The sequence below is a fragment of the Nannobrachium achirus genome (assembly GCF_963921795.1).
Source record: "Nannobrachium achirus genome assembly, chromosome: 4".
In the NCBI taxonomy this organism is placed as follows: Eukaryota; Metazoa; Chordata; class Actinopteri; order Myctophiformes; family Myctophidae; genus Nannobrachium; species Nannobrachium achirus.
Window position 1 is genome coordinate 69,795,556 of NC_137813.1, and position 27,100 is coordinate 69,822,655.

A 27,100-nucleotide genomic window follows, 5' to 3' on the forward strand; every position below is an offset into this window, starting at 1 on the left:
TAACCACAGATTGGATTCTAAGACCTTTGTGTGGACCCCCAGAGAAAACTGTGGACAAAACATTCAAACTCCAGACTCTTGTAGAACCTCGATTTCTGATCTGGACCTTTGGAATTTCTTACAATGCTTAAATAATGTCTCAGTTGTGGCTTGTATACTTAATTATTGACTTATTTCTCTTTCCCAGGTTGCGCTATTACTTCAATATCATCGCCCTCAAAATCGTCATTGCAAGTTGAATGGGACGCTGTCTCTGGTGCATATAGTTATATATTGGACCTCGGAGTTGTCAACTCAACAAGCATAGCTCCAGTTATAGTGACTGTATACGGTACCACGTCAAAACAGGTCCAAGGACTGTGGCCAGGACGTTTCTATGAAGTAAAACTAAAGGCTATGGCGTTTTGGACCACGTTGTGTGAAACCACGAGTACGGCATGGACAGGTACACATAGAAAGGTTGCTTTCAAAATTAACATTGAAATAAAATGTAAGAGAAAGTGAAGCTTCACAACTAATTAACTATAAATCCTTGATATTACTTTCCTACAGTACCGGACGCGTCCCAATTCACCCTTTCCGAAGCCATTTCCAGTACCTCGATAAAGTTTGAATGGTCCACCTTGACGGGGGCAACCGAGTACTTCTTGGTTTTGAGCGTCTTTATGGGCGCGGGTACACCGATCTACAACCAGAAGTTCACAACCACCAGTGCACAGGTGTCTGGTCTATTTCCATCCACAACCTACAGTTGCAATGTTTACTCCTCTAATAGTGCTGGCAATGGGACCAAGAGTGGATCTAAGACAATCACAACATGTAAGTCAGAACTGACGTTTTAATGATTATAGGCCACCCTATTGAATGAATTTATATTGTATTTAGAAGTTGCCCAAATACATAGGCCTACTGTTAGTTAATGCCAGTGTGCAAACTGTAAAATGTAAAGGGAACTAGAAATGACACTTCATTGACATTTGTAAATGGCAGGGAACTTGAAATGTACAGATTCAACAGCCCATATTCTCTCCTCACAGTGGTACAGCCACCAACGGGTGTGCAACTCGTGTCAATGGGGAAAAGCACCGCCACGTTCTCGTGGACTGCTTTGCCTAACGTCCTGAAGTATGAAGTGAAACTCAGTGACAACAATGACCCCAGCGTCACCCCGGTCGTCAGTAGAACCTCAGATACAACGATGGACCTCACTGATCTGCAGCCTTGCTCCGATTACACCGTCGGCGTGTCATCAGTCAACAACTTCGATATTGCCGGCGAGCCTGCCAACATCTCACACACAACCCAGAGTGAGCAATTCATCATTGATCATTTTAATTAGCACGGTTTCTCAAAACGGCATTGCAACAAGCTTGTTGCAGTGTTTTATCAATCAACCAGTCAATCTGTTAACCAACATTGCTGCAGTGCTGCCATGGACCCCGTCCACGGCTTGAGCACTGTGTACATTGTGTAGAATCAGGGGATGTTAATTTAATCAATCATCAAGACCTGATTCGAGTTTTCTGAAAAACCTATGCGGCACGTTTTCATGTCAAGGATCCCCAGAATGATATGTATTTGGATGTGGATATAAAATGATGCAGATTCTTTCTAAATTAAATTTACTATGGACACGCCCTCTCCCTCCTCTCTTCATCTTCCTACCACAAAAATCCTTTTTCATTAAAGCTCTGTTTATGTTTCTCCTCCCCTCACAGCCATAGACAAAGTCAGTTCGATCTCCGTGTCATACATCTGTACGACGAGCATGGTGACGGTGACCTGGGGAGCGGTGTTAGGGGCCAACTCCTACAAGGCCCTGGTCATCGACGGCACGGGCGCAGAGCTCAACTGCACCTCCGCCTCCACTATTTGCAACATCACCAGTCTGAAGTGCGGGGAGAAGTACCAGGTCCACGTCACAGCCGTCTCCGACGACTGCACGAGCCTCTCCAACACCACCACCCTCTTCGACACAGGTGTGTGTGTGTGTGTGTGTGTGTGTGTGTGTGTGTGTGTGTGTGTGTGTGTGTGCAGGGGTGTCGCACCAGATTCCCTGGGGCCTGGGTACAAGGATTCACCGCGGGCCCCTCATGAGCTTTTTCATGTGAAGGACCCCCAAAATGATATGTATTTTGCCACAGACCCCCATCTCAAAATATTTAGTTCCAGGGACCCCCCAGAAGCAAGAAGTTACAAATGTTTGCTTAAAAAATACATATATTCAAAGATTTGCACACATTTTCACGGCTTTCCCAAAAATAGCAGATCTACAAGCTCACAGCGCGGCACCAAGTGAAAAAAGTAAAAAATAATTCCAGGCCCCTGTTACGTTGAGCCCTAGTAACTCAGTCCCACTTCCCCCCCACCCCCTTGTGACACCCCTGTGTTTATGTGTGTGCATGCATGCGTGCCTGTTTGTTTTTTGGGCCGGGGGAAACACAATCACATGGACCGGTCAACATGGCAGTGTCACTTCCACGTACTTTCATTCATGCTTTGTTCTCAGTGTTCATGTTCCCGTCACCTGCCTCACACTGTGATTTCTGTACATCTCTGTACATCGTCTCACGCGTCGTTACTGTAAGCTCCCGTCAAAACCGACCCTCGTTGTCAAGTCAGTCCATTGGGAGCTGGCTCAGGTTCCTTCTGTGGTGTCCTGTGTTGTTTTGCCATCCTTAGCAGAGGAACACACCCTGTCATTAAGCCACCGGGAGCTGATCTAGAGTTCTCTGCGGGTCATTGAAGTGAGGGTGTTTGTGAAAGGTCAGCCGTAGCTTTCAGCCTGGAAAGTGAAAAGGTTCCTAGTCTCCTAGTCTGTGTGCTTACGACAGACGTTTATGTTTTAAGTAGACAATAGAGGACTCCCACAAAAGGAGACAGTTTCTTTGTAGGCTGAATTAGATAACGTGCGGACAATGGGTTTCAGTGGTGGAAACAGTCCCAGTTGGTTTGGTGGTCTGGTGATGAAGCCTCATATTGAGATTTGCATTAGATAATGTACAGCCTGAGAGCCATGTAGTCTATTTGTCATCAGTGGATTGTGTACATAATCTTGGTGGTCATATATATTTTTTATACTGAAAATGGAGTGGCCTACTGTGGACTTGATCAAGAATAACTGTGCAAAAAAGTGGGACAATGTAAACAAGCTTTTATTTTATTCAATGTTTACATAACGAGAAGGTCCCACACTCATATGCTCTTCAATCACATAGGCCACACTCTTAAACCTTCTCTCTGTGTAGTTTATTTAACCACATTACTCTTACAAATTACAGTACAGCTTATCAATGAACAAACTCCCTCCCCAGAGAGTAGCATTTAGGGTTACACCAAGTCAATATATCATTCAATACAGGTTCATATGTATTGTATCGTGTTCTTTTAATTCTGTGTGTATTCTGTCGGTTCATCTATTATCATGCTTGTTTTGTTTAACTCATTCGTAGTTTTCGCCCGTAAATCCCGCAGATTTCTCTATGTCTTTCACTGCTGGCTTCTCCTACCTGTTAACGCGGGCGCTCATCCAATTCCCATCGTGCGCGATCGGACACTGCTATGCATCGTGTGTTCGCGTATTCCATCAGCTTCTCAAATCCGTTGAAATTTTGAAAATTGATCAATCCGTTCTCCATCTGTAAGCCGCGGAGTTCACACAGTAAGCTAACGGGCCAAAATAGAGGACGGACCACCCGCTTCCGGTTTAGGGCTCAATGTTAAACTGGTCCGCTCAATAATGTGTCCGTGTAGAAACGATGATCACGGAACATTAGTTCCGGAATTTTAGTTCCGCTTCGATAAAAAAAATGTTTTTATTAATTTTTATTACATTTACGGGTTCTACGGGCATGGCAGAGAAGTGGGTACAAAGGGGTATTTTTTTGGCAGCATATGAGTTAATATAATAGCATTTTGTAGGCCCTGCTTTGGGTGGTTTGTGAAATCAGAGTTTGTCCTGCTTGGACGATTTTAGAGAATCACATGAGCTGCTGAGCCACGCTACCAAACACTATATATCATTGCATGACTGAAATAAATAGATTTAATATTGACGAGGGTGTATGATTGAACACCATTCAAACAATGTGTAAATAGAATATTTTATTGTCCTGCACCACAAGGTGCCCAGCCCACACAGGGTTACAAGACACTCACAACAACATTAACATACACAAACAGAATACATGAACTAAACATAATTTGATTTTCCAGGCTTTGAGTTCCAGATACTGTACATCGTTCTCCAGCACAACTGCCGTGCCCTCTCTATGAATTTTACTAAAACAAAACCTTACTTACTGTAAGGCCAACTTAACATATTTATCCTGAATTTTTCCCCATTGTACAGTAGACATTGAAAAACTAAATTAAACTCATCCTCCACAACTCCCAGGTCACAAAGAACACACACTCTTTGTGGTAACACATTTTCTCTCTTCTCTGTTGTTCATATAGTTCCCTGTTCACCGGCGAATCGCACGGCATACAGAGAATGTGCCAGCAACGTGGTCGTCTACAGCTGGGAGGCCACCAACAACACCATCTACTACGTGGCCAAATCTGTGAGCAGCAGTGGGGAGACTGTTGAGTGCAGGACCACCGAAACAGCATGTTACTTCACCGACACTCACTGTGGTCTATCCTACAATTACACTGTGTACGCCAAAAGCACAGAGTGTGACAGTGAAGTCAGCCCCATATTAACAGTACATGCCAGTGAGTATCCATTTAACCCATTTAGAACGGGTACACATTATAGTGTATTATTATTTTGTGCTTTAACTATTGAAAAATAGCATATATACAAGCTCACAGCACGGCACCGAGTGCCGCGCCGAGTCCTGTGTGCCCCAGAGAGTGTTAGTGCCAGTCTGGCGTGTCCCAACTCAGCCAATGTGAGCTGGGTAGGAAGCTCCAGTGCCACAGCTTACAATGTGACAGCAGTGGGTCAGAATGGACACATACATTACTGCTACGCCAACAGTACCAGCTGTCACATACCCAACTTGCACTGTGGACAGAACTATAACATCACAGTGACACCGTATGCTGACTTTTGTGCTGGGAATCCCAGCAGTCCTTATCACTTCGCTGCAGGTACGCAGCGATACACACAATATGAAACCCATCTATGAATCTGAACAGTCTCCACTCTCAAGCTCAACACACTGTACCTTTTATTTGATTAGTTCTATGAAACATGAAATAGAATAATATTTCTTTCTCTCCACTTCTTCCCTCCATCTCTCCAGGTCCCTGCCCTCCCAGTAATGTTCATGTTTCTACAGCATGTGGGGCAAGCACAGTGTCCTGGTCCCCTGTTCCAGGAGCAGAATCATACATAGCAACAGCAACAGCACCTGATGGACACACCCAGACCTGTAGCTCAAGCTCTGCAAACTCCTGCTCTTTCACTGATCTACACTGTGGTGAAAACTACACTGTCACTGTTGTAGCCGTTGATAGAGGTTGTCACAGTAAGCCAAGTTCAGCTGTGGTACTGACAACAGGTGAGAAGATGGTCACCAAAGACACTGTATCTCTGCTTTAGATTTATTTGTCCCCCTGGGAGCCAATTTAGACTGAATGGCTTAATATTTAGATGTGGATAAGTGCATGGAAGGCAAAGATAAGTTAGTTACCCACAATGCAAAATCCTTTGAGAATTATGTTCTTTTTCTTTTTTCCTTTTTTTTTTTACAACACCTTGCTCTGTTAGTTTATCATATTATTGCTGTGTAAAGTTTAACTCTGTATCCATCCTCTCTTTGTAGTGCCATGTGTTCCTACCAACGTCTCGGTATCTCCTGACTGTATCAGCAGCACTGCTGTTGTGTCCTGGTCTGCCAGCAAGGGGGCTGGACAGTACTCTGTTTCTAGCTGGGGTAGTCAAGGCAATGCCACCTGCCTGTCCTCTGATCTCAACTGTACTCTTAGCATCACCTGTGGCTCCAACTACAATGTAGCGGTGAAGGCTATTAATGGAAACTGCTCCAGTGCCCCGAGTGAGACCCTGACATTCAGCTCTGGTAAGACAGAGAACATAGCTTACTGTAAGACAAAGACAATGTAATGCTACTTTTGACCTCTAGAGTGCATCCTTTGTTTATTTAAAAAGATTAATAATTTCAAATTTAGGTTGCGCTGCTACAGTTGGTACAGTAAGGACAAGTGACTTAATTGCTGAATTAATTAATCTCCTAACGTAAAATGTATGAAAAAGACAAATTAAGCTTCTAAAATTGTGACTAGGTCTGGTACTTTGTTCCTTATGTCTGCATTGGTCATTTTTCTTTTTTGTACAGATTATCCAAGTACAGAATCTAAGCTTTCATATGATGTATCATTTGTTGGAATTGGAGCATATTTGAAGAAGTTATGGACATTTTAAACTTGTTGCACCATAAAACCCAAAGTGCTTAAAAAGCCATTTGAATGCAAGGAACATTTTGACACCTCTAGGTAGCCAGAAGTGGGTGTGACAATGGGAGGGACAATAGGTACTTACCTACACCCCTAAATCACTCCCCCCAAGTCAAACCACACCCACAGTGGTATAGCTGTCAACTTCAAATTTACTTTTATTCCACTACAATTATTTAAAACTACTATTTAGTAGTAGACCTGTGGTAATATATTGTGCTATAGTGCTTGCAGCCATGTCAGAAATAGTGGCCAGTGGTCTTTTCTACCTCCTCCCATCCTTATATGCTCATCCTGTCATTTTCTTCTTTTTGTAGTTTTTATTTTTCACTAAAATAGTGTATTACAAAAGTACCTACATTTTATAATTAAGTAAAAGTATCAATACTGCAATGTAGAATCACTCTGTTACAAGTAAAAGTCCAGAATTAAAAATGTACTTGAGTAAAAGTACAAAAGTATTGGTATCCAAATGTACTTAAAGTACCAAAAGTAAAAGTACAAAATGTTTGAAAATAGCAGATCTACAAGCTCACAACGCGTCGCACCGCAATGCGTTGTGAGCTTGTAGATCGGCTATTTTCAAATAGCCTTGGTATAACATAGGGCTAAAGTGGTTTATGTATGTTTTAAACTTTAGTTATTGCTTTGTAGATTTTGATTTTAATAGTCCAAAACATACATTAACCACTTCAGCTGTTATTGTAGCCTATACACATTTTGGCCATTTGAAAATAGCTCACATTGTGAGCTTGTAGATCTGCTATCTTAAAAATATATGTATTTAATACTGGACTTCTACTTGTAACAGAGTATATCTAATTTGCAGTGCTACTGCCTACTGATACTTTTACTCAAGTAAATGAGAAAAGGAAAGTATTTTTTCCTATAGTGGCACAAAGTTCTATGGGGCACCAGTTTTCGTCAGTCCACGTTGCTCTACGGGAATGCACGTGCGCAACACCGTAACTCGTGACCTATCGAAATTGGTCGGCTAACTGTGCTAACTGTGCTACATGTAACATCATCAGTGTTTGTGTAACTTCAGTCAGAAGGATAATCTGACGGTTCTGACAGGCTTAACCGCCTCACGTTGTGAGCTTGTAGAAGAGCAACAATAGAGCAACAATTCCAGTTGTGTATACGATGCCTGCGTTAGCCTGCAGCTAGCGCTAGCTAACGTTAGCGTTAGCCGTTAGCCACTGCTTCTCATAATAAACAGCCAGCGCTAGCGTGAAGCTAACGCTATAGCGTATCTCGCAGCTCGGCCACTAGTCTGTAGTATAACATAAAGCCCCGCCGTTCTCAAACGCTTCTTGCCTTTTGTGAACATTATATCCAAAAAGTAAAGGTCCTATGCCGGTCTCTCATCTGTTTACTTCATAAGCGTGGAAGAAAATCGAAGCAGCTTGTTGAAATAAAGTTTATATCGCTCATTTTGTCAGCCGGTCCTTTGTTTTTAGACACGCTACCTCCCCTGGTCACGTGGTATTGACACAACGAATAATAGAGGGGAAAATAATGCACCGGCTGACAAAATGAGTGATATAAACTCTTTATTTCAACACGCTGATTGGATTTTCTTCCACACTTGAAAAGTAAACAGTTGAGAGAAGTGTATAGGACCTTTACTTTTTGGACAGAATGTTCACAAAAGGTAAGAAGCGTTCGTGAGTGGCGGGGTTTTATTTTTTACCACAGACGAGAGGCTGAGATGTGAGATACGCTGTATAGCGTTAGCTTCCCATTAGCGCCGGCTGTTCCATTACGAGAAGACATCATCGCTGCGTCTTTCTTTGTGTGCCCGAGAGCGTTTTACAAACTGCTCAAAATGGCGGAAAATCTAAGGGCGGAGCTTACTTAACAAAGACACAGATGTCTTCCGCTTGAGTCAAAGCACGCGTGTAAGCAAGTTGCATGTCTTCAAACGAAACGAGGCATGACTTATGCCCGTTTAAAGTTTGAATTTCCAAACGCTTCGTATAGCGCCCCCCCTTTGGCCGATTGGAATAAAATTGGTTTCAGTGATACTTTGACTAACCCTCTACATCTTTGCCAAATGCCATGAATGTGTAACTTTGCATGTATGATTTAGAGGCCGAAGAATAATTTGTATAAAACCGCAATATTGATTGAATTATTAAAAAAAAATATTTCACTTTAAAAGAAATCCGACCAGACAGTTTGACCATATTAGTCCAAAGTTCATGTGAAAAAGTTTTCGTGCACGTAACGCAAAAATGCCAGGAGGAGATAGACTTTACTGTTTTTCATATAATTCAAAATTCTGGGGGATCTAAAGGTCAGAGGTTAAAGGTCAGAGCATAAAAGTTGTTCGGCATGAGGAGACGCATACGTGTATACAGGTTTCATGGTTGTACCTCAAACAGAGCATGAGCTCTATCTGTTCAAAGTTCGCACATTCGAAGGCTTCCTACAGCGCCACCATTTGGCCGATTGCTGTAAAAAATTATAGCACACGTCGCCACAGTAAGCTGAAGACATTGATGTCTTTATTTCCATTTTCTGTCTAAGTATGTAGGAGTAGTAAGATACCGAAGTTTTGAGGAGAACTGTCTGTCTGTCTGTCTGACTGACTGACTGACTGATAGATAAATAATGACAATATCTAAAGTGTGCTCGCCTTTCAGGCGAGCCCACAACTACGAGTATGGCATGGACAGGTACACATAGAAAGGTTGCTTTCAAAATTAACATTGAAATAAAATGTAAGAGAAAGTGAAGCTTCACAACTAATTAACTATAAATCCTTGATATTACTTTCCTACAGTACCGGCCGCGTCCCGATTCACCCTTTCCGAAGCCATTTCCAGTACCTCGATAAAGTTTGAATGGTCCACCGTGACGGGGGCGACCGAGTACTTCTTGGTTTTGAGCGTCTTTAGAGGCATGGGTGCACCGATCTACAACCAAAAGTTCACAACCACCAGTGCACAGGTGTCTGGTCTAATTCCATCCACAACCTACAGTTGCAATGTTTACTCCTCTAATAGTGCTGGCAATGGGACCAAGAGTGGATCTAAGACAATCACAACATGTAAGTCAGAACTGATGTTTTAATGATTATAGGCCACCCTATTGAATGAATTTATATTGTATTTAGAAGTTGCCCAAATACATAGGCCTACTGTTAGTTAATGCCAGTGTGCAAACTGTAAAATGTAAAGGGAAACTAGAAATGACACTTCATTGACATTTGTAAATGGCGGGGAACTTGAAATGTACAGATTCAACAGCTCATATTCTCTCCTCACAGTGGTACAGCCACCAACGGGTGTGCAACTCGTGTCAATGGGGAAAAGCACTGCCACGGTCTTGTGGAATGCTTTGTCTGGCGTCCTGAAGTATGAAGTGAAACTCAGTGACAACAATGACCCCAGCGTCACCCCGGTCGTCATTAGAACCTCAGATACAACGATGGACCTCACTGATCTTCAGCCTTGCTCCGATTACACTGTCGGCGTGTCATCAGTCAACAACTTCCTGGTGGCCGGCGAGCCTGCCAACATCTCACACACAACCCAGAGTGAGCATTTCATCATTTGATTAGCACGGTTTCTCCAAACTGCATTGCAACAAGCTTGTTGCAGTGTTTATCAATCAACCAGTCAATCTGTTAACCAACATTGCTGCAGTGCTGCCATAGGTGCGTCCACGGCTTAAGTGCGTCCACGGCTTGAGCATTGTGTACATTGTGTAGAACCAGGGGATGTTAATTTAACCCATCAAGACCTGATTCTACAAATGCTTTCTAAATCCTAACAGTTTTCTGAAAAACCTATGCTGCTACATCAGTGGTTCTCAAACTTTTTCATGTCAAGGATCCCCAGAATGATATGTATTTGGATGTGCATATAAAATTATGCAGATTCTTTCTAAATTAAATGTACTATGGACATTCCCTCTCCCTCCTCTCTTCATCTTCCTACCACAAAAATGCACTATCCTTTTTCATTAAACTCTGTTTATGTTTCTCCTCCCCTCACAGCCATAGACAAAGTCAGTTCGATCTCCGTGTCATACATCTGTACGACGAGCATGGTGACGGTGACCTGGGGAGCGGTGTTTGGGGCCAACTCCTACAAGGCCCTGGTCATCGACGGCACGGGCGCAGAGCTCAACTGCACCTCCGCCTCCACTATTTGCAACATCACCAGTCTGAAGTGCGGGGAGAAGTACCAGGTCCACGTCACAGCCGTCTCCGACGACTGCACGAGCCTCTCCAACACCACCACCCTCTTCGACACAGGTGTGTGTGTGTGTGTGTGTGTGTGTGTGTGTGTGTGCAGGGGTGTCGCACCAGATTCCCTGGGGCCTGGGTACAAGGATTCACCGCGGGCCCCTCATGAGCTTTTTCATGTGAAGGACCCCCAAAATGATATGTATTTGGCCACAGACCCCCATCTCAAAATATTTAGTTCCAGGGACCCCCCAGAAGCAAGAAGTTACAAATGTTTGCTTAAAACATACATATATTCCAAGATTTGCACACATTTTCACGGCTTTTCCAAAAATAGCAGATCTACAAGCTCACAGCGCGGCACCAAGTGATAAAAGTAAAAAATAATTCCAGGCCCCTGTTACGTTGAGCCCTAGTAACTCAGTCCCACTTCCCCCCCACCCCCTTGTGACACCCCTGTGTTTATGTGTGTGCATGCATGCGTGCCTGTTTGTTTTTTGGGCCGGGGGAAACACAATCACATGGACCGGTCAACATGGCAGTGTCACTTCCACGTACTTTCATTCATGCTTTGTTCTCAGTGTTCATGTTCCCGTCACCTGCCTCACACTGTGATTTCTGTACATCTCTGTACATCGTCTCACGCGTCGTTACTGTAAGCTCCCGTCAAAACCGACCCTCGTCGTCAAGTCAGTCCATTGGGAGCTGGCTCAGGTTCCTTCTGTGGTGTCCTGTGTTGTTTTCCCATCCTTAGCAGAGGAACACACCCTGTCATTAAGCCACCGGGAGCTGATCTAGAGTTCTCTGCGGGTCATTGAAGTGAGGGTGTTTGTGAAAGGTCAGCCGTAGCTTTCAGCCTGGAAAGTGAAAAGGTTCCTAGTCTCCTAGTCTGTGTGCTTACGACAGACGTTTATGTTTTAAGTAGACAATAGAGGACTCCCACAAAAGGAGACAGTTTCTTTGTAGGCTGAATTAGATAACTTGCGGACAATGGGTTTCAGTGATGGAAACCAGAGATGGGAAGTAACGAAGTACAAATACTTTGTTACTGTAACAAAGTACTTTTTTCAGTACTTTGTACTTTACTGAGTAGTTATTTGTCTGAGTACTTTTTACTTTTATCCGTTACATTTTAACACAAGTATCTGTACTTTTACTCTGCTACATTTTCAAAACAGGCTCGTTACTTTGGTTTTAATGGTATATAGCCTATTAATCTTGGGCCGGAGCATATCTGAATTATCTGATGCGCATCTGATAGGCACACACAGTCGCACGCACACACACACAGGCACACACGCAGAGCCCCTCCGCTCAGCAGCAGCAGCAGCAAGCAAGTTCCCAAAAGTTCTTTTTTCGCCAACAGACAACTCTCTCTGCTTTCCTCTTACCTGCAGCCTGCAGGACATCCTCGACATGTTCCCAAATAAATAAGTCCTTATTTAAACAGTAGGCCTACACAGCTTCCAATTCCAAACACAGCCTTTGTGATCATTAATCCACCCGTACAGCTGGATTAAGAATTGACGTCTTTTCTCTTTTTGTCTTTCCAGGTGTAGCCTATTACAACTCGTTAGCCTCGTCCGAACGTTTTAAAGTGCACTGATCAATAGAGAGAAGTGTAACATTGTAAGTCTCTGTAGAGAGGTTAAAACGAATCAAAACAACTTGAAGCAGTAACATGGGGTATGTTTTTGCTTTGCATATACTTGAAGGCATCAGACTAATGACATAAGGTACATTTCTCACCTTAAACAATGAAATGCAGACATGCACGTACTGCTATGTGTTTGAATAGGGAAACCTTATTTATTTATTTTAGCTTTTATTAAAAAATATTAAAATAAGATTTTGTTTGATAATATAAGTTTTGCCATAATCATGCAGCTTTATTACAATGACACAGCTATAACAGCAATGTTTAAAAATGTTATAGATTACAGTAGTAGACCTATAACCTATAATTCTTTTTTAATTCATATTATTTTTGTATCCATATCATGATATTAGACTGGATAATTATCGTCTGTGATTTGGGATATTGTACTACATATAGCAGCAAGAGCCGTTGGCCGCCGCGTCCACGTCCATGGACGCGGCCGTGGACGCGTCCATGGACGCGGACGCGAAAAAAACGTCCGTGGACGCGAGCCCTGTCCACGGACGCAAACGGCCGGCCGTCCCGGCCGTGGACGCGGCCGTGGACGAGGCCGTGGACGCAGACGGCCGGGGACGCGGCCGTGGACGAGGCCGCGGACGTGGACGCAAACGGCCGGCCGTGGACGAGTCCATGGACGAGGCCGCGAAAAAAAGGCAGCGGAAAAAAAAAAAAAAGTGTCTATTGTATGTATTTTTTGATGGAGAATTCAAATATGACCTTCTTTTTTGCATAGGACAACTCTAACCTGCATCAATTGGTATTTTATAATTGCCAATTGTACCCTATCCATCTGAAAAACAAATTGGATGTCTATTGTATGTATTTTTTGATGGAGAATTCAAATATTACCTTCTTTTTGGGATAGGACAACTCTAACCTGCATCAATTGGTATTTTATAATTGCCAATTGTACCCTATCCATCTCAAAAACAAATTGGATGTCTATTGTATGTATTTTTTGATGGGGAATTCAAATGTTACCTTCTTTTTTAGATAGGACAACTCTAACCTGCATCAATTGGTGCATCAACCTACTATCTATCTATCTATCTATCTATCTATCTATCTATCTATCTATCTATCCATCTATCCATCTATCCATCTATCTATCCATCTATTTATTTATACTTCACCTTTAGTCCAGAAGAGAGTTCAGCATCAGGAACTTGCACACATGTAACTGTGTCATGACTGTGTCATGGAGCTAAAACAGGGCTATGTTAAATACTCAAAATGACTCTGATGGACCAATCAGGGTGGTGGTGGGGGGAGGGATCAACAATAGACAGAAACTGGATAATGCTTTGTTAACTGTCCCACCTAAGTCCCTGCTAGTCTGAACAAACATCACCTTCCCTCTCATAACACTACTACTACTACATTTATATAAAGCTGCTCTTGCATTTGAATTCAAGTCTGACACAAGTTAAGGTTAACTTAGGTAGTATTTCATTTTGCTGGCTTTTAGGGTCTGTGTGTGAGTGTGTAGGCTCACAAATTATTATAATTGTCATTAAGTGACTCTATCTATCTATCTATCTATCTATCTATCTATCTATCTATCTATCTATCTATCTATCTATCCATCTATCCATCTATTTATTTATACTTACTGTTTACATTTTCTATAAATATTTATTTCTATATAAAACTCAGTTGTGTGGAGTTATTGTGTGCCTTTTCTTGTAGCTAAAGAGTCCATTTGTTCACTAGACATTAAGTCAAGGTTACTATTTTGAGTTGAAGCTAAGTGTTTTATTGCTTTGTGGTTTAACATGATTTAAAAGGCAAATTCATTGTTATGGTTACTTTAGAAGACTGCTTTTGCATTCATGAGTTAAAAAGAGAGCCAAGCTAATTCAAAGAGTTAAGTTAAAGGAACACAAAACATGACCTAACTCGCTGCCATTGGACAGACAGTTACAACATAGGCCTACTCTTATCTTTCACAGAACAGACAATTATCATTTGTTTTATCTATTTGAGACTATGTAGCTGCTCTATGGGAAATAGAGCATTATATCAGCCTATTCAATTGATAATGACCAATGGGTGCCAGTTTCTAAGTAGTTAACCATATTAACATAACAATATATGTGGCCTAGACATGGATATTGCCCAATCAACTCGTAATCTACAGAAATGTCCACCACATCACACAGTATAAAACTTAGTAGGCTCAGTGGATTCACCTATGTTAAATCATGTCAGGTTAGTTTGGTTCAAGGTTCAAGTATAATAATTTATGAGACAAAAATGTAAACAGCACAAATGTACAATCACATCTCGGCTAGAATGATAACATAAAGTCCTGACTACTCCTTGTTATTGTGGTCCTAAATACTACAATGATTAGTTTGGATGCATTGCTTCTATCATGTCCAATTAAAAATAAATACATTACATACATACAGAAATCTGCCTTCTCCTGTATTGTATTAGTGACATTCATTATAAATAGTAAAATAACAGGACAGAGCAAAAAAGGCCTCTGTTGTGTCTTTATCTGATCACATGCAATCAGACACTCACACTGCACAGCAATATATAAACTTTATACAGGCTCAAGGCCCACAGGGTAAGAAGACAATACATTACAAAGATAATAATTTAAAAAAAACAACAACAGAGAGTACATTCACAAAGCCCCACCGGAGCTAAAGAGGCACTCATGCCAGTGTCCTCTAACGGTAGACGTGTACCTGACAGAGCTTTCCCCACATTGGTTACAGATATAAGGTTTCTCTCCGGTGTGAATTTGTTGGTGTATTTTGATATGTTCCAGTCTAGGAAAGCTCTTTCCACACTGGTCACAGCAATAAGGTTTCTTTCCAGTGTGATTTTTCTGGTGTGCTTTGAGATGATGCATATCACTGAACCTTTTCTCACACTGGACACAGCAGTATATGGCTTCTCACCAGTGTGGATTTTCAGGTGTCTTTTCAGAGCCGTCTTCAGAGTGAACCTTTTCCCACATTGGTGACAGCAGTAAGGTCTCTCTCAAGTGTGAATCTTCTTGTGTTGTACGAGGCTAGATTTTACAGTGAAACGTTTGCCACAGTGTTCACAGCAGTAAGGCTTTTCTTCGGTGTGAAATCTCTGGTGTACTTTCAGAGCAGCCATTAAACTGAACTTTTCCCCACATTGGACACAGCTGTATGGTTTCTCTCCTGTGTGAATTCGTTCATGTATTTTGAGATAAGACAATCGAGTAAAGCTTTTCCCACACTGGTCACAGCAATAGGGCTTCTCTCTAGTGTGAATTCTCTGGTGTTCTTTTAAAATCCCCTTTTGAACAAATCTTTTCCCACACTGGTCACAACAATAAGGTTTCTCTCCAGTATGTGAACGCTTATGATCTTTTAATTGTCCAGACCGAGCAAAATACTTCCCACATTGTTCACAGCTGAATGGCTTCACTCCGGTATGAATTCTCTAGTCTACTTTGAGTTAATAAATTGAGCTGAAGGCTTTTTCCACATTGGTCACAACAGCACTGTCTTGGTTTAACTGAGGACAGCACAGGACAGGGAGAGAAAACACACACCTGATAAGAGCCAGATTCACACATTGATCAGCATTTAAGTAACATCATCATTATTATTGTTGAGTCTGAAAAGAACAATACAATGTGATAGATCTTTACACATCTGACCCATAACATTATTAGCAATTCACATGGTTACTATAATAGGTGAGTCTTCTAGCTTTTTAAAAATGTAATATTTCATTAATTCTTTCTCTTACTAAGTGTAACATCCCACTTCTTAATTGTATATTATTTGGAAAGGGTTAGCAAAATGTTTGCCATAAATTCAATGCTGAGTTGCATTTGTTTTCCTACATTTTCCCCTTCAATGTATTATTACAATGTATTTACTATTTCTTACTTAGGTCTACTTAACTTTGTATTTTTACATTATTATATTGATCAACATTAACACATAGTGTGTGTTAGGTTAGGTTAGTTGCAGAGTGTCCACAACTGTCCAGAATACACTGTACATAATAGACTCCAGACTTCAAGTGAAGATGAAATCTCTAGACGGCACCAGCGGCAATTCTGATGAACGGGTGGAACCCAAAGACCATCAAGATCTCTGTAAGTCACAGACTGAGTAAGTCTCCAGATAAACTCACACACATCAACGTGTTTAAACATTACTTTTATCATTCATGACATAATATCATGTTACTGTTACCTACATGCCTTTATATGGGGAGAACCAAGCAACTTTGACCCAGTTATGATTTTGCTTTTAATAGAAAGGAATCCCTTACATTGTTGTATGTTAAATTACTTTCTGATCTGTTTGTGTTCATTATAACAGCCACAGGAAAGATACATTGTTTCAGATTGTTCCAGAGACTGATGACAGACCCTGGATGTAGCTCTGTCAGGTACACGTCTACCATTAGTGGACACTGGCATGAGTGGCATGAGTGCCTCTTTAGCTCCGGTGGGGCTTTGTGAATGTACTCTCTGTTGTTGTTTTTTTAAATTATTATCTTTGTAATGTATTGTCTTCTTACCCTGTGGGCCTTGAGCCTGTAATAAAGTTTATATATTGCTGTGCAGTGTGAGTGTCTGATTGCATGTGATCAGATAAAGACACAACAGAGGCCTTTTTTGCTCTGTCCTGTTATTTTACTATTTATAATGAATGTCACTAATACAATACAGGAGAAGGCAGATTTCTGTATGTATGTAATGTATTTATTTTTAATTGGACATGATAGAAGCAATGCATCCAAACTAATCATTGTAGTATTTAGGACCACAATAACAAGGAGTAGTCAGGACTTTATGTTATCATTCTAGCCGAGATGTGATTGTACATTTGTGCTGTTTACATTTTTGTCTCATAAATTATTATACTTGAACCTTGAACCAAACTAACCTGACATGATTTAACATAGGTGAATCCACTGAGCCTACTAAGTTTTATACTGTGTGATGTGGTGGACATTTCTGTAGATTACGAGTTGATTGGGCAATATCCATGTCTAGGCCACATATATTGTTATGTTAATATGGTTAACTACTTAGAAACTGGCACCCATTGGTCATTATCAATTGAATAGGCTGATATAATGCTCTATTTCCCATAGAGCAGCTACATAGTCTCAAATAGATAAAACAAATGATAATTGTCTGTTCTGTGAAAGATAAGAGTAGGCCTATGTTGTAACTGTCTGTCCAATGGCAGCGAGTTAGGTCATGTTTTGTGTTCCTTTAACTTAACTCTTTAAATTAGCTTGGCTCTCTTTTTAACTCATGAATGCAAAAGCAGTCTTCTAAAGTAACCATAACAATGAATTTGCCTTTTAAATCATGTTAAACCACAAAGCAATAAAACACTTAGCTTCAACTCAAAATAGTAACCTTGACTTAATGTCTAGTGAACAAATTGACTCTTTAGCTACAAGAAAAGGCACACAATAACTCCACACAACTGAGTTTTATATAGAAATAAATATTTATAGAAAATGTAAACAGTAAGTATAAATAAATATATGGATAGATGGATAGATGGATAGATAGATAGATAGATAGATAGATAGATAGATAGATATAGTCACTTAATGACAATTATAATAATTTGCGAGCCTACACACTCACACACAGACCCTAAAAGCCAGCAAAATGAAATACTACCTAAGTTAACCTTAACTTGTGTCAGACTTGAATTCAAATGCAAGAGCAGCTTTATATAAATGTAGTAGTAGTGTTATGAGAGGGAAGGTGATGTTTGTTCAGACTAGCAGGGACTTAGGTGGGACAGTTAACAAAGCATTATCCAGTTTCTGTCTATTGTTGATCCCTCCCCCCACCACCACCCTGATTGGTCCATCAGAGTCATTTTGAGTATTTAACATAGCCCTGTTTTAGCTCCATGACACAGTCATGACACAGTTCCATGTGTGCAAGTTCCTGATGCTGAACTCTCTTCTGGACTAAAGGTGAAGTATAAATAAATAGATGGATAGATAGATAGATAGATAGATAGATAGATAGATAGATAGATAGATAGATAGATAGATAGTAGGTTGATGCACCAATTGATGCAGGTTAGAGTTGTCCTATCTAGAAAAGAAGGTAACGTTTGAATTCCCCATCAAAAAATACATACAATAGACATCCAATTTGTTTTTGAGATGGATAGGGTACAATTGGCAATTATAAAATACCAATTGATGCAGGTTAGAGTTGTCCTATTCCAAAAAGAAGGTAATATTTGAATTCTCCATCAAAAAATACATACAATAGACATCCAATTTGTTTTTGAGATGGATAGGGTACAATTGGCAATTATAAAATACCAATTGATGCAGGTTAGAGTTGTCCTATTCCAAAAAGAAGGTAATATTTGAATTTTCCATCAAAAAATACATACAATAGACATCCAATTTGTTTTTCAGATGGATAGGGTACAATTGGCAATTATAAAATACCAATTGATGCAGGTTAGAGTTGTCCTATGCAAAAAAGAAGGTCATATTTGAATTCTCCATCAAAAAATACATACAATAGACACCTTGCCTTTTTTTCGCGGCCTCGTCCATGGACTCGTCCACGGCCGGCCGTTTGCGTCCACGTCCACGGCCTCGTCCACGGCCGCGTCCCCGGCCGTCTGCGTCCACGGCCGCGTCCACGGCCGGGACGGCCGGCCGTTTGCGTCCGTGGACGCGGCCTCGCGTCCACGGACGTTTTTTTCGCGTCCGCGTCCATGGACGCGTCCACGGCCGCGTCCATGGACGTGGACGCGGCGGCCAGCGGCTGTCTCTCACATATAGTCCAAGTCCAAGTCTTATTTGTCCTTCTTTTTAATAAGACAAAACGGACTCGAACCCCCTAGGACTTGGACTTGACTTGGACACTTTAGGTGGACTCGACTACAACACTATAGCACATTCTCACAATGACATCATAAACATATTAACCCTTAAGTTCTGTTCAGATTCACTACACCTTCGTTCTGTTCGGGTCATTTTGACCCGGTGGATATTTGGTTTAAAAAAAACAACACTAATATAAATTTGAACTTAACAAATCATCATGATACATTGACTTTGACTCAATACCAAACAATTCATATGATATATTTGGTAAATGTTTGCATTTCTGCTTTGCTATATCACATTAAACACTGAAAGAGCTAGGCGTTTTTACTGATTTAGCTGAAATCCATGTAAAAAAAACTACTTCATTTAATACTGGGCAATATTGCTCATGCTTATAGGAAGGGGGGCAGGGTTCGGAATGGGGCTTCGGAAGGGGGGTGTTAGAAGTGGGGGTGACTGTGTGTCTGTGTTTTGGCATAATACTGTGTATTTCTGTGCTTCCGGGTCAAAATGACCCGAACAGCACTTAAGGTTCAAAAAATATGAGGGGGGTGTAGCATGGGTGTAGTGCAAAAATATTTTTTTTACATGTTCATCTCAGAAGAATCTTTAAGGCCAGTGAGTTTCAGGTGGAAACATTTTTAACTTCTACCTTTTTTTTCCAAATGAAAATGTAAAACGGGTCAAAATGACCCGAACAGCACTTAAGGGTTAACTAGTATTGTAAGATTACTTTTTAAAATGACAGTAGGCTACCCCTTAGATGACAGTCCTACTTCAATTTAATATCCTTCAAATTCTATTGGCTTTGCACAGAAACATACGGTAAAATACTTTTACTTCAAAAGTACTTTTCAAATCCGGTACTTTTTACGTTTTACTTGAGTACAGTTTTTAGTTGAGTACTTTTACTTTTACCAAAGTAGTTTTTTTCACAAGTACTTGTACTTTTACTTGAGTACAGAATGTGAGTACTTTTCCCATCTCTGGTGGAAACAGTCCCAGTTGGTTTGGTGGTCTGGTGATGAAGCCTCATATTGAGATTTGCATTAGATACTGTACAGCCTGAGAGCCATGTAGTCTATTTGTCATCAGTGGATTGTGTACATAATCTTGGTGGTCATATATATTTTTTATACTGAAAATGAGTGGCCTACTGTGGACTTGATCAAGAATAACTGTGCAAACAAGTGGGACAATGTAATCAAGCTTTTATTTTATTCAATGTTTACATAACGAGAAGGTCCCACACTCATATGCTCTTCAATCACATACGGCCACACTCCTAAACCTTCTCTCTGTGTAGTTTATTTAACCACATTACTCTTACAAATTACAGTACAGCTTATCAATGAACAAACTCCCTCCCCAGAGAGTAGCATTTAGGGTTACACCAAGTCAATATATCATTCAATACAGGTTCATATGTATTGTATCGTGTTCTTTTAATTATGTGTGTATTCTGTCGGTTCATCTATTATCATGCTTGTTTTGTTTAATACAATAGCATTTTGTAGGCCCTGCTTTGGGTGGTTTGTGAAATCAGAGTTTGTCCTGCTTGGACGATTTTAGAGAATCACATGAGCTGCTGAGCCACGCTACCAAACACTATATATCATTGCATGACTGAAATAAATAGATTTAATATTGACGAGGGTGTATGATTGAACACCATTCAAACTATGTGTAAATAGAATATTTTATTATAGTGTCCTGCACCATAAGGTGCCTAGCCCACACAGGGTTACAAGACACTCACAACAAAATTAACATACACAAACAGAATACATGAACTAAACATAATTTGATTGTCCAGGCTTTGAGTTCCAGATACTGTACATCGTTCTCCACCACAACTGCCATGCCCTCTCTATGAATTTTACTAAAACAAAACCTTACTTACTGTAAGGCCAACTTAACATATTTATCCTGGATTTTTCCCCATTGTACAGTAGACATTGAAAAACTAAATTAAACTCATCCTCCACAACTCCCAGGTCACAAAGAACACACACTCGCTGTGGTAACACATTTTCTCTCTTCTCTGTTGTTCAGTTCCCTGTTCACCGGCGAATCGCACGGCATACAGAGAATGTGCCAGCAAAGTGGTCGTCTACAGCTGGGAGGCCACCAACAACACCATCTACTACGTGGCCAAATCTGTGAGCAGCAGTGGGGAGACTGTTGAGTGCAGGACCACCGAAACGGCATGTTACTTCACCGACACTCACTGTGGTCTATCCTACAATTACACTGTGTACGCCAAAAGCACAGAGTGTGACAGTGAAGTCAGCGCCATATTAACAGTACCTGCCAGTGAGTATCCATTTAACCCATTTAGAACAGGTACACATTATAGTGTATTATTATTTTGTGCTTTAACTATTGAAAAATAGCATATATACAAGCTCACAGCACGGCACCGAGTGCCGCGCTGCGAGCTTGTAGATCTGCTATTTTTTAAAAGTTGTGAAAATTCGAATTTTGACCTGATTCTATAAGTGTCTTTTGAATCCTTCTAAGGTTTTTTGGACAAACCTATGTTTCTATGTCAGCTGTGAGCTTGTATATCTGCTATTTTTCACTGGTTAAAGCATTCAATAATTCTAGGCCTAAAAAGGTTTGGTGATCAAATTCAAAATTCACTTTTAGTAAACTCTCTAACTTATTATCCTCCTTACACAGAATGATGGATGTTCAGATTAAATCTGACGTTTTTTGTTCCTCCTCCCCTTGTCTCTCCTCTAGCTCCATGCAGACCAACAAATGTGATTACATCATCCGACTGCCAGTCTGACAACCTGACCTTAAGCTGGGATGTTGCGGCCGGTGCAGGATCTTACCTGGTGGAGGTTTATGGGAACAGAGGAGATGAATATAATTGTAGCACTACTGGCACCACCTGTATAGTGGCAGGTGTTCCATGCGGTGAACACCTCAGCGTGTGGGTCACCGCCTTTGACGATGCCGGTGAATGTGCCAACAGGGTGCTGGGACAAGTGGCTGTGACTGGTAGGCACTGGAAAATACGACTGCACCATGTCCAATACTGTCAACCATTTAACATCATGCATGGGTGCTGAGGCTTTTGGTGGGCTTCTACTTTGCAAAATTGTTTACTGCTATATTGTGATGATGTTGACGAATATCTCTCTCTCTTCCAGCACCCTGTCAACCCACAAACGTGTCCCTGGCAGTGGGCTGTAACCAGAATTCTGCAACATTTAACTGGACAATAAGCAAGGGAGCTGTGTTCTACATGGCCCTGGCTCAGAATGCGAACGGCATCGTGCGCAGCTGCAATTCAGCATTAACAAATTGTATCGTTGAGGGCCTTGAGTGCGGGACAACTTACAATGGCACCGTCATCGGCACTAACTTCAGGTGCAACAGCACCGTTAATGAGACGGTGCCGTTTACAACAGGTAGGCCAGAAGGAAGATAAGATTATAAATGATTGTCCGAATACATGGAAATGTGTCTTGCATCACATGCTCCAAAAATCATGACAATGTCATCGTACCATGTCAAAACATCCATCCAACATGTATACTGTATATATATACCCATTCATATTCATGCCTTCAAAGTGTCACATTGTCGCACACACCCAAAGAAGAGCATATCCTCATGCAAAGTCCATGAATTTCAGTGAACAACCTTCATAGTCAGGGTCTCCTGAACTAAAATGTTGGCATAGAAGAGTTGGATTGATTGTGACATGAGGAAAATGCTATATGGTTAAGAATGATGTATCTTTTTACTCTGGAATATCTGAAAGAGGTTTTGCTACAAAGCAATTGCACAACAAAAACTCCTTTTGCCATACATACCATTTGCCTTATACATTTTTTTAAAGCAATCCAATGTCACATAACTATTCTTAATTCTTCCTGCCTCCTCCCCAGGACCCTGCGCTCCAAGCAGCGTTCAAGCAGTCGCAAACTGTACGTCCAATCACGTCGATATAAGCTGGGAGAACCTGGGAGAACAGCCCACAGGCAGCTACACGGCAGTCATACAGGACCACAGCAGCGCTCAACTCAGCTGCACCTCCAACACGGTCAACACATGTGAAATCCTTTCGGTGCCCTGTGGGAAGACGTATAACGTCACTGTCACCTACACTGATGGATCGTGTTCCCCCGCCTCAACGCCGATCAAACTGAACTCAGGTACTGGAGTCGGCTTGCTTAAGGACGGGCGCCTGTGATTGAGCAGTTCCCTTGTACACAACATTTCAGTCTCTATTTAAATTGTTTCAATATCATTCAGACATTCTTTTTCATTTACATTTTTTTCTTTCCTTTTTTTACGTATGAGATAATGTTTAACAAAAAGATAGCACTGTTCGGAATGTCTGTCTGAAAGAATAAATGCATGGATCTCACAATGGAAAATGTAGGTAAAAGACACATGAGAATGTGATTGTTATTGATTGCTTAACTTTATTAAGATCAATGTATGTTGAGATTCACAAGTAGGCTATGATTAATTTGCAGATATGAGTACTGTACTTAAGGTAGGATGTAGTCTGCTCCCTAAATGCTAGAAGCAATTAATTGTAAATAACTATGCGAGAAGCAATTAATTTTAAATAACTTAACCGATCATTTCTCCTTATTTGATGTCCCATTCAGTCCTGTGTGCCCCAGAGAGTGTTAGTGCCAGTCTGGCGTGTCCCAACTCAGCCAATGTGACCTGGGTAGGAAGCTCCAGTGCCACAGCTTACAATGTGACAGCAGTGGATCAGAATGGACACATACATTACTGCTACGCCAACAGTACCAGCTGTCAGATACCCAACATGCCCTGTGGACAGAACTATAACATCACAGTGACACCGTATGCTGACTTTTGTGCTGGGAATCCCAGCAGTCCTTATCACTTCGCTGCAGGTACGCAGCGATACACACAATATGAAACCCATCTATGAATCTGAACAGTCTCCACTCTCAAGCTCAACACACTGTATCTTTTATTTGATTAGTTCTATGAAACATGAAATAGAATAATATTTCTTTCTCTCCACTTCTTCCCTCCATCTCTCCAGGTCCCTGCCCTCCCAGTAATGTTCATGTTTCTACAGCATGTGGGGCAAGCACAGTGTCCTGGTCCCCTGTTCCAGGAGCAGAATCATACATAGCAACAGCAACAGCACCTGATGGACACACCCAGACCTGTAGCTCAAGCTCTGCAAACTCCTGCTCTTTCACTGATCTACACTGTGGTGAAAACTACACTGTCACTGCTGTAGCCGTTGATAGAGGTTGTCACAGTAAGCCAAGTTCAGCTGTGGTACTGACAACAGGTGAGAAGATGGTCACCAAAGACACTGTATCTCTGCTTTAGATTTTTTTGTCCCCCTGGGAGCCAATTTAGACTGAATGGCTTAATATTTAGATGTGGATACGAGCATGGAAGGCAAAGATAAGTTAGTTACCCACAATGCAAAATCCTTTGAGAATTATATTGTTTTTCTTTTTTCCTTTTTTTTTTACAACACCTTGCTCTGTTAGTTTATCATATTATTGCTGTGTAAAGTTTAACTCTGTATCCATCCTCTCTTTGTAGTGCCATGTGTTCCTACCAACGTCTCGGTATCTCCTGACTGTATCAGCAGCACTGCTGTTGTGTCCTGGTCTGCCAGCAAGGGGGCTGGACAGTACTCTGTTTCTAGCTGGGGTAGTCAAGGCAATGCCACCTGCCTGTCCTCTGATCTCAACTGTACTCTTAGCATCACCTGTGGCTCCAACTACAATGTAGCGGTGAAGGCTATTAATGGAAACTGCTCCAGTGCCCCGAGTGAGACCCTGACATTCAGCTCTGGTAAGACAGAGAACATAGCCTACTGTAAGACAAAGACAATGTAATGCTACTTTTGACCTCTAGAGTGCATCCTTTGTTTATTTAAAAAGATTAATAATTTCAAATTTAGGTTGCACTGCTACAGTTGGTCCCCCTGGGAGCCAATTTAGACTGAATGGCTTAATATTGCTAAAATGTAAAAGTCTTCTACAAACAAGCCAACTTTCTCCTGCCGTGCTGTGAATAGGCTATATATCATTGCTCCCTATCACAAGCAACACATTTATACTTGTTAAAATATAAGGAAATTGATTTGGGGTGTCCTGTCCCTTTAAGTGAAGTACGCTTTCTACCACTGCGACAGCGTCAATCAGTGCGTCAGATATCAGTGCGCCTGTGTTCATCCATACTCATCACAGATGGTTCTGCTGTGTCTCCAGAGTTTTGACGTGTGTCCTCCATCTATTCATTTTTACTAAATAAATGTATTATTTTGCCTAAATGAATTTAAAAGTTTTAATTCATGTGTTTACAGCCTTGAAGAATGATGACTCAGCCCTAGAGTATGTCGTGTCAACTCTGAAGATGGCCATTATGTGTAACCAACCTTTTTGACTTATGATGTTAATCTATTTCTTTTTACTAAATAAATGTATTGTAAAAGTTTGAATTCGGGGCGCCCGCTGGCCTACTTGTCTGGGCGCATACCACATAGGCTTTGTGTAGCCTGGTGGCGTCGCCGGTTCGATTCCCGTTCCGGACGACCTTTGCCGCGTGTCACTCCCCGTCTCTCCCCATTTCCTGTCAGTCTACTATCCTGTCAAATAAAGGCATCAAAATAAAGGCCCCACAAAAATAAATCTTTAAAAGTTTGAATTCATGTGTTTACAGCCTTGAGGAAGGATCTGTCCGCACTGGAGAATGATGTGTCAGCTCTGAAGACACAGAACTCAGGTGAGTTCATAAAATGTGTCTGCGGATAACAGTCTTTTTGACATGTGACCTCGATCTATTTATTTTTATTAAATAAATATATTATTTAATTGAATGTTTAAGTTTAAATTCATGTGTTTACAGCCTTGAAGAAAGATTGGTCAGCCCTGGAGAATGTTATCTTAGTTGTAATGCTAAACTGTAGATAATTTTGTGCTCGCTGTGCAGACTGCAGTGGGGCTTTAACAAAAGCATTCAGTGAAGCCTTTATTTACTGCATATGTCTTAATGTGTTCACAGATCTCACGTCACATCTGACCACCTTCAACAGAGACCTCGGACTCCTCAAGACATATGGTAAGTTATGCCTTGATACAAATAATTAAATGGAGCCAGCCAGGCCAGAAATGTGACAAATTGGACGGGTCTGTCTTGGTGACATGATGATAGAGCAAACTTTTCAGCTTGTGACCCAAAGCGCACGCACGCACGCACGCACGCACGCACGCACGCACACACACACACACACCTATCAAAAGCCTGGCTAGCATCAACTGATAACATTGCTGTGTCTTTTTCATTATGTTTCTCATGTAAGATATTCAAAACTCTTCTAATATTATGATATCCTTGTCTTTTTTGTATAAAGCCTTGTCGATCCTCATTAATTAATTGGGGTAGGTATTTGTATAGTCTTGTAGAGAGGGCTTTACATAAAATGTTCATATCACATCCCATTAAACTAATTGGTCTGTATGACTAGCATTCTATTGAGGTTTTATGTGGTTTTTGTATCACTATTACTGTGGCTAATCTCAAGGAGTCTGGAAGTGTTACTTTATTAAATGATTCTTCGTAATATCCAAAAGTGGTTTTACCAGTTGTCTTTTAAAATTTTGTAAAACTCTATTGGTATTTGGTATCCCGTCAGGTCCGGGTTCTTTACCACTATTTATTCCCCCTATAATTTCACTAAGGTCATTCATCGTCAATGGGCTATCCAATTCTATTTTTTCTTCCTCTGATATAGTCTGAAATTGTAACCGATAGTGAAATGTAGTTTGTGCTTGTTTATTTATGGTATATTCTGATTTATATAATACTTTATAAAAGTCTCTAAATTAATTGTTAATCTCTGTTGGATCCATTGATATGTCACCGGATTTTAACTTTATACTATCAATTGCTTTTTCATATTGCATTTTCTTTATCCTCCAGGCCAGTAA

The 27,100-nt window shown here is 41.0% G+C and overlaps 1 protein-coding gene across 1 annotated transcript; it reads left to right on the plus strand.

Annotated features, from left to right (window-relative positions):
• Nucleotides 1–1,072: 1,072 nt before the first annotated feature.
• LOC308283164 (fibronectin type III domain-containing protein 7-like) lies at nt 1,073–27,100 on the plus strand (the record flags this gene model as incomplete). The annotated part of the gene is made up of 14 exons (XM_080723544.1): nt 1,073–1,307; nt 1,719–1,979; nt 4,459–4,719; nt 9,704–9,973; nt 10,436–10,696; nt 21,189–21,449; nt 21,882–22,145; nt 22,298–22,558; nt 23,042–23,308; nt 24,900–24,962; nt 25,477–25,539; nt 25,833–25,895; nt 26,175–26,231; nt 27,093–27,100. 14 exons carry the CDS (start codon nt 1,073–1,075, stop codon nt 27,098–27,100), a joined length of 2,595 nt encoding a protein of 864 aa, XP_080579670.1.